The 8,021-nt window shown below is 36.2% G+C and overlaps 1 protein-coding gene across 1 annotated transcript in view; it reads left to right on the top strand.

Annotated features, from left to right (window-relative positions):
• LOC107707836 (thrombospondin-2-like) overlaps positions 1–7,700 on the top strand; it is a 20,902-nt gene extending 13,202 nt beyond the window's left edge. Inside the window, exons 12-20 of the mRNA XM_016511931.1 lie at positions 2,836–2,943; positions 3,050–3,209; positions 3,304–3,422; positions 3,512–3,746; positions 5,425–5,652; positions 5,743–6,014; positions 6,165–6,262; positions 7,012–7,151; positions 7,241–7,700. Coding sequence (XP_016367417.1) covers positions 2,836–2,943; positions 3,050–3,209; positions 3,304–3,422; positions 3,512–3,746; positions 5,425–5,652; positions 5,743–6,014; positions 6,165–6,262; positions 7,012–7,151; positions 7,241–7,248 — 1,368 coding nt within the window. The 3' untranslated portion in view covers positions 7,249–7,700. The remainder of the gene's footprint in view (positions 1–2,835; positions 2,944–3,049; positions 3,210–3,303; positions 3,423–3,511; positions 3,747–5,424; positions 5,653–5,742; positions 6,015–6,164; positions 6,263–7,011; positions 7,152–7,240) is intronic.
• The last annotated feature ends 321 nt before the right edge of the window (positions 7,701–8,021 follow it).

Genomic DNA, 8,021 nt, shown 5'->3' with positions numbered 1-8,021 from the left:
GGTGTGCAGTGTGTGCAGTGCGATATGGTATCAGATCTGTGTCATAAGGTGGGTGGCCTACAGCAATGTGACCCCGGATTAGTGGCTAATTTACGTCCAGCCTCCCGGCAGATACCCTCAGCAAGTTCTCAAAGTTCTGGGTCATGTGTGTTTAAATAGACAAAGTTTTAGTATCTGTTGTTTTTTCCCTTATGAATAGGTGTGTGAACCCTACAACCCCTGCAAGGACAACAGCCACAGTTGCCACAAGTATGCTGAATGCATCTTCCTTAGTCACTTCAGTGACCCAATGTACAAGTGCGAGTGCCGTATCGGTTATGCTGGAGATGGCACCATCTGTGGAGAGGACTTTGATCTGGATGGATGGCCCAACCAAGATCTTGTGTGTGGAGCAAATGCCACCTACCATTGCAAAAAGGTACTACATTACTACATTAATCAGTGTGATGCCCTCCATTTGGAATCATATGTCAATTTAATAGGGAAAATGTATAGAACATTTGATTATATTGAAGACAAAATGTTAAGAGTAAAGCAAACCCTGCTGGCTCTACTGGTTCAATTTAATGCAAGCCAGACCTTAAAGGTGACATATCATGAAAATCTGACTTTTCCCGGTTTTAAGTGCTATGATCAGGTCCCCGGTGCATACGAACCAAGGAAATGTGAAGAAGATTAACCCAGTAACTTTGCTTTAGTAAGCCTTTTTCTGCAAGCGTCTGAGAAAACGAGCGCATCTGATTTCGCTCCCTTAGTGATGTGGCAAAGGGATCTCATTATAATATTTCCGCCCCTTAATCTGTAAGTTTCCACCCACGGTGCCGTCATTTTGATTTCGCAAGCGACAATGGTGTACCAGTTCTAATGCCATGGCGAAAGTTTGAGCAAAACATGCTAACTGTTCTGCCTTTTGTTTTAAAACAAGGTACGTTCTGACACTGGATTTGCACAGTGTCTGGAAGCTGGAGAAGCCCCAGCGATCAAAGATCCCGGTCATATAAGAACTGCGTAAAACTGCATCAAATGTCTGTGATTGTTAGTAAATGTAAGCGCTCGCGACTCTTCAGCTCCGCCCACGACTCGCCTCCAGGAGCTCGGCTGTTTTCGGAGAGAATGGCAAACTGTATCTTTCTTTTATAAATCTGATAAAACTGAATTCTCTTCGGAGATACCCTGGGGGGGTTATCGCTGCTCTCCCTGCTCTCATCCATGCTAGGCTGCATGGATGCGCAGGGAGTTCTTGCCCAGAACGGAACCATACCGCCAATCCAAACTGTATGCTAATTGTCAATCATCTTTGACTATAGTGGTCCTGACAGAAATATAGAATATATAGAAAATAAATGATCTGTGGGGTATTTTGAGCTGAAACTTCACAAACACATTCTGGGGACACCAGAGACTTATATTACATATTGTAAAAAGGGGCATAATATGTCTCCTTTAAGGTTTAGCCGAGGACTGCTATGAGAAGGTTTCTAAGGAATATAAAATGGAAAGAAATATTGTTTCACCTTAATAAACCACACAGGACAATGGCATCAAGTCAGGCAGGGGGCCTAGTGACCATGAACTAGAGGAGTGTTTTGATTTGGCCCAGCGTTTACTGTCTTTCGTGTCTTTTGGAATCGTATATTTTATATCCCTTAAATGTCTTTGTGGTGAAGTGTTTAGCCAAAGGGAGGGAGAGAAAAAGTAATAATTACATCATTCTTTTCCTGTGATGAATAATTGCTTGATTGTCATGATACACCATGGAGAAAAACCAGGACCAGAATCTGCAAGACATCATAGATCTGAAGCCTGGGAAGCAAAGAGAGCAAGTGAGAAAGCAATAAAGGATCAAATATGTGCACATAATAAATAAAGGAAAATATTGGTAATGCACAGAATGAAGAATTTAGATATCATAGCAAAAGAAGCTTGAAATTCCTAGTACTGTATGTGGGTGATTTGATGTGGTTCATTTTATATGAATAACTATAGTGTCAGATTTCTGGAATAAGGCCTTGTTTCACACTGCACACAAAAAAAGAATTGCTTCCAGAATTATTTCATGAAAAAAAAAATCTTAGTTATAATTATTATATATATATATATATGTGTGTGTGTATATGCGTGTGTATATATGTATGTATATATACACAGTCATTCAAAGGTTTTTGTAAGAAGTCTCTTATACTCATCAAGATTGCATATATTTGTTTAAAAATACAGTAAAAACAGTAATATTGTGGAAAAAATATTATTACAATATTAAATAACTGTTTTCTGTTTTCTTTATTTTAAAATGTAATTTAATCCTGTGATGGCAAAGCTGAATTTTCAGCAGCCATTACTCCAGTCACATGATCCTTCAGAAATCATTCTAATATGTTGATTTGGTGCTCAAGAAACATTTCATATTATTATCAATGTTTGTAAGCAGTTGTGCTGCTTAATGTTTTTGTGGAAACCATGATACATTTTTTTCAGGGTTGTGTGATGAATAGAAAGTTTAACAAAAAAACAAAATCGTTATTTTGTTATTCATTGTTTTGTTGTGGTGGCTTATTTTTATAAATTCCACAGATGTGTCACCACATGCAGTTCAGGAGAGAAGTACATAATTTCTAATGCTAAATCTTCCACTCAGGAAGATGTGCAGGTTGCGACAGATGCTTTAATTAATAGACATTAAGTCGCATTTTAGTAGTCTTCAGTTTTTGGCTTCGATTTGCTCACAAGAGCCAGATTATGATTTTTACAAATCAATACGCACTGCTTATGCTTTCACTGTGAAACAGGCCTGTGTTTCTGCAATTAACTTTTAACTTTATTTTGCAATCTCTGCAGGACAACTGTCCGACTTTACCCAACTCTGGTCAGGAGGACTTTGACAATGATGGACAAGGAGATGCTTGTGACAAAGATGATGATAATGATGAAATTGTGGATGAAAGGGTAAGGCAGATTTAGTACATGCGAGGTTTATGGACTTGTCTTCATGCTACTGATGTATATAATAGAGTGTGTGCATATAGACACATGTATATGACATTCCTTCCAGGACAACTGCCCCCTGATGTATAATCCCAGGCAGTATGACTATGACAAGGATGATGTTGGAGACCGTTGCGATAACTGCCCGTATGAGCATAACCCTGCTCAGACTGACACCGACAACAATGGGGAAGGAGATGCCTGTTCTATTGATATGGATGGAGATGGTACAAAAAGCCTTGATCCTCATTTATAATCCATGTGACCCATTTTGGATTGCAACAGATGTGATTCACGTCCTTTTCTTATTTCTGCTCTTAGAGATTCTAAACGAGCGAGACAACTGCCCTCTCATTTACAACACAGACCAGAAAGACACCGATTTAGATGGTGTCGGAGACCAGTGTGATAACTGCCCCTTAGTTCACAACCCACAACAGGTCTGGAGGAAAATGGAAACTGAGTGCTTTTGCAGTTTTTAAACATCTTTATTCATTTTTTTAATGAATGTACCATTTTGTTTTTGCAGACGGATGCAGATAATGATCTAATTGGAGACCAGTGTGATGACAACCAGGACATAGATGAAGATGGCCATCAAAATAACATGGATAACTGCCCGTACATAGCCAATGCTAACCAAGCCGACCACGACGGAGATGGGAAAGGAGATGCTTGTGATTTTGATGATGATAATGATGGCATTCCTGATGACCGGGATAACTGCAGACTAGTTTCCAACAAGGACCAAACAGACTCTGATGGTAAAAACACTACTTAGGTAGTTATATGTACTACATAAAAAATATCCCTCTTATTTTGGTCTCTGTTCATAGTAAAAAAAAATATATTTATCATTAATTTAAAAAAAAAAACATTTCTCCCACTATATTGAATTTATAGTTTAGGTCAATGTATTGATATTTTGGTAGCACTTTACAGTAAGTTCCTATCAGTTAAAGTTAGTCAATGCATTAACTCACAATAACTAACATTGAGCAATACATTTGTTATAGTAATGTTATAGTAATGTTATAGTTTATTAAACTTTATTAAACAATTACTAAGATTAATAAATGCTTAAAGTTGTTTTCATCGTTCACGTTCACTAATGTAGTTCATGTTAACTAATGTAAACAAATGAAACTTTATTGTAAAGTGTTACCTATATTTTTTTAGGGATGCATGATATATTGGTACCAAATGAGTACCAAAAAATATTTTTATCGTTGATAATTGCATTTTATGATTATTGTAGGTCCTGGTTTATTATAAAATAATTTGCATAAAATATTATAAATAAAATTATAAGAACAAATTATGTAAACATGTTAGGAAAAAAAAAAAATATATATATATATATATATATATATATATATTTGCATAAAGTATTGCTTTTGTGTTTTGAACGCGTGTACACTAAAACATCTTACAGTACACTTCATATCTCGCTTCATATATAATATGTAGTTTCTGGTCTTTACCATTTCACTCCAGAATAAGGAATGTGTTTAAATAATGATGTGACTAATTATTGATATATGGCATCATGTGGACAGTGCTCTGCAGATTACCAGAGAACTGAGAAAACCGATAAACAACGTTGAGAATTTTCCTCTGGGCTCCTCACACCTGTTTGTCTTAATACACAATCCTGCATTCAATTTTTGTGTCATGCAAGAGTCTGTTGTTTTGGATGTTGTTCATATTTCCTATGAGGGTTATCCAAAAATCTGTCCCATAAAAAAGAAAATCAAAGACAAGGCATAAAAAGCAGGCAGATAAGAAATGCATAAATTTCTCGCTGGCATCAGAAATGCCGAAGAGTTGCATCCCGGGGTAGTACTCCGTGTCTTTTTGTGTTTTATGAGGTATTTTAGACACAGATATACGCAGCTTGACATTAAGCCTAAAAGGTATAATGGTTGAATAAGTTCTCTGTTGTCGGGCCATGCTTACTACTTGCGTTTTCTTTTATAAAGTGGATTTGAAATTTAAGTGGGGTGAAATTTGCCTTGGCGTTCCAAAGGGTGTTCATTTCAGCAGCCCTCTGATCTCCAAGTGCTAGCTGAAGCGGTCATGGTCTATGGGGAGATTGGAGATATTTGAGGTTTTGTTGGCTTAAAGAGACAATCCTAAAGCTTTGGGAAAAGCCATTGTTTTCCAAAAGGAAAAGAACCTCTTTGCTAAGACTACACTGTGATGCCAGTAGTTTGCAGATCAAATGATTGAATGTTTTGAAGCTTAGATTTGAATTTTCAAGGTCAGTGGCTTTGGAGTATTTTATGAAGTGGTTATACCAATAGTCTTAACACTAACGGTGTATATGGCTTTATATGACCTCATAATCTCATAATGATCTGTTTATAATTATTTGTCTAGTTTAACCTACTTTGACACTCAACCTAGCAGTTGGTTTAACGTTCTTATGTTTTCACTCAGGTGATGGCCATGGTGACGCCTGTGAGAATGATTTCGACAATGACAAAGTCCCGGATATCTTCGATGCGTGCCCGGAAAACAATGCCATCAGTGTCACAGATTTCCGGAAGTTTCAAATGGTTCACCTCGACCCCAAGGGAACCACGCAGATTGATCCCAACTGGGTGGTCCGAAACCAAGGCAAAGAGCTTGTGCAAACTGCCAACTCCGACCCTGGAATTGCAGTGGGTAAGTGAGCTGTAATGCAAACATTTCCAAACATAAAAAGCTAAAACGTGCCAGTATTGATTTTCGGATTGTCTTTCTGCACAATAACAGGCTTTGATGAGTTCAGCGCTGTGGATTTCAGCGGGACCTTCTATGTGAATACAGACAGGGATGATGACTATGCAGGTTTTGTGTTTGGATACCAGTCTAGCCGACGTTTTTACGTAGTAATGTGGAAACAGATCACGCAGACGTACTGGGAAGAGAAGCCATCAAAGGCGTTTGGCATCTCTGGCGTCTCTCTCAAGGTGGTCAACTCCACCACAGGCACTGGGGAAATTCTACGCAATGCATTATGGCACACAGGCAACACCAAACAGCAGGTGAACTCTCCCTTCACTTGTATTAGCCCTGACAGACTTCTCTTTTCATGCCATTACTAACAATAAACTGTCCAATAAATTCCCATGATTCAAAGCAGTGCCGTCTGTCTTAGTGCTTAAAATGAAGGATGGCTCTCCAATATCTTTTAGGTGCGCACTCTGTGGCATGACCCGAAGAATATCGGCTGGAAAGACTATTCCGCCTACCGCTGGCATCTCATCCACAGACCGAAGACTGGCTTCATTAGGTACAGACTTTCACTATTACAAGTAAATAGTAAATCAGCTTTACTATTCCAAGACACGTTTTTGTGATGAGTTATAATATAATATAATATATATACAGTATATAAATATATAAAAAATATATATAATTTTATCAATAGCATTATGAATACGATTATTGTTTATTATATTATATTTGAACATGAACGTGACATGACGTGTAGCCAAGTATGGTGTCCCATACTCCATATGAAAAACATATCAGTATAAAAAAATAATGTGGCCTCAGACAGCAACAACCTATTCTGTACAGTACAAGTATACATACATCCTGACATGTATAATATAATATAATTTATATAATAATATAAATATAATATAAATTATATAATATTTTTTTATTATATAAAAAGTATATATGTACAGTATTTTATAAATAACATTATGAATATAATATTAATTTTTATTATATTTTATACTATATAACAATATTTAAAAAATTATGTGGTTTCATTAGGCATCCATCTTGTTTTAGACAGCAACTACCTATTGTGTTCCTAGACACATGTTTTTGTGATATGTATAGGATTTATTTGAATAGAAGATCATTTTTATATTATATAAAATAATATAAAAGATGTAAATTTTATCAATTATATTATAAATATAATTAATGTTTAGTATATTTTATACATTTTATAAAAACATAACAATATAAAAAAAATCATGTGAAAACGTTATGTTTATAAAAATATGTAATTTTTTCTCCCAGAGTTGTTGTGTATGAAGGAAAGCAGATCATGGCAGACTCGGGCCCCATTTATGACAAGACGTTTGCAGGTGGAAGACTCGGGTTATTCGTTTTCTCCCAGGAGGCCGTCTTCTTCTCTGACCTCAAATATGAATGCAGAGGTGAACAAATATGCACTTCACTTACAGATAAAAAATATTTAAATATCCTGTGATCTTCCTTTTTTCTATTAAAATTTTTTTTTTTGCAGATAATTGAGTGTGATTGGTGTACTCTATCTCCTGTCATGGACTTTTCTGATCAAAGCAAATCCGGATCAGTGTAGTGCCTTAGTAAAAAAAGAAAATGAGACTTTCTGCAATAAGGGCCCACATGAGGGGAGTACTCAGATCCACAGACCAGAGGTGCCGTCAAGAAGTGAATATACCTTCTGTTGGACAAGTATGAAAGAAAACAAAAGTTTTGTCAGCATTGCTTTAGATTCTCAGTTAACTGTTGCACAAATAATCTTTGTAATGCTACATTGAGTCCTGCCTGCATCTTGAATATGAACCCAAGACTCTGAGTGTTGAGGGTTTATCGTTTTCATTTCATATCATTTATTCTTTTATATGTCTTTCTCCTCATTCCTTGTGTAGAACATTTTTTGTGGCTTTTGTGTTTGTTGCAAGCGCTAGGGGAGATGTATTATATTTAGACCTTTTCTACTATCTACTGTAACTTATTTGTCTTTTTTCTGGTTATTAGTTATCATTCCTTTTGTAATGTATCCTTCACTGACAAATTGTAAATACTTATTTATTTGTTTACATTGACACATTTTTACAGATGAGGTTTAAAAGAATGTTTTGCATATGTTATCAAATTGCATTCAAGTCAGTAAGGCCAATTGTTGGCCATTACTGTACAGTATCTACATAGAAAATGAATGTGACAAGAGGAAGTGTAATGTAATATTCCTGAACATTTCAGAAGTGTCAAGGTGTTTCACATTTCTTCTAAACTACAGTAAGTAACCATCGCTTAACACC

Source organism: Sinocyclocheilus rhinocerous, unplaced genomic scaffold (genome assembly GCF_001515625.1).
Source record: "Sinocyclocheilus rhinocerous isolate Xijiao unplaced genomic scaffold, SAMN03320098_v1.1 scaffold1243, whole genome shotgun sequence".
NCBI lineage: Eukaryota > Metazoa > Chordata > Actinopteri > Cypriniformes > Cyprinidae > Sinocyclocheilus > Sinocyclocheilus rhinocerous.
This window is presented reverse-complemented; position numbering and strand designations above follow the sequence as displayed.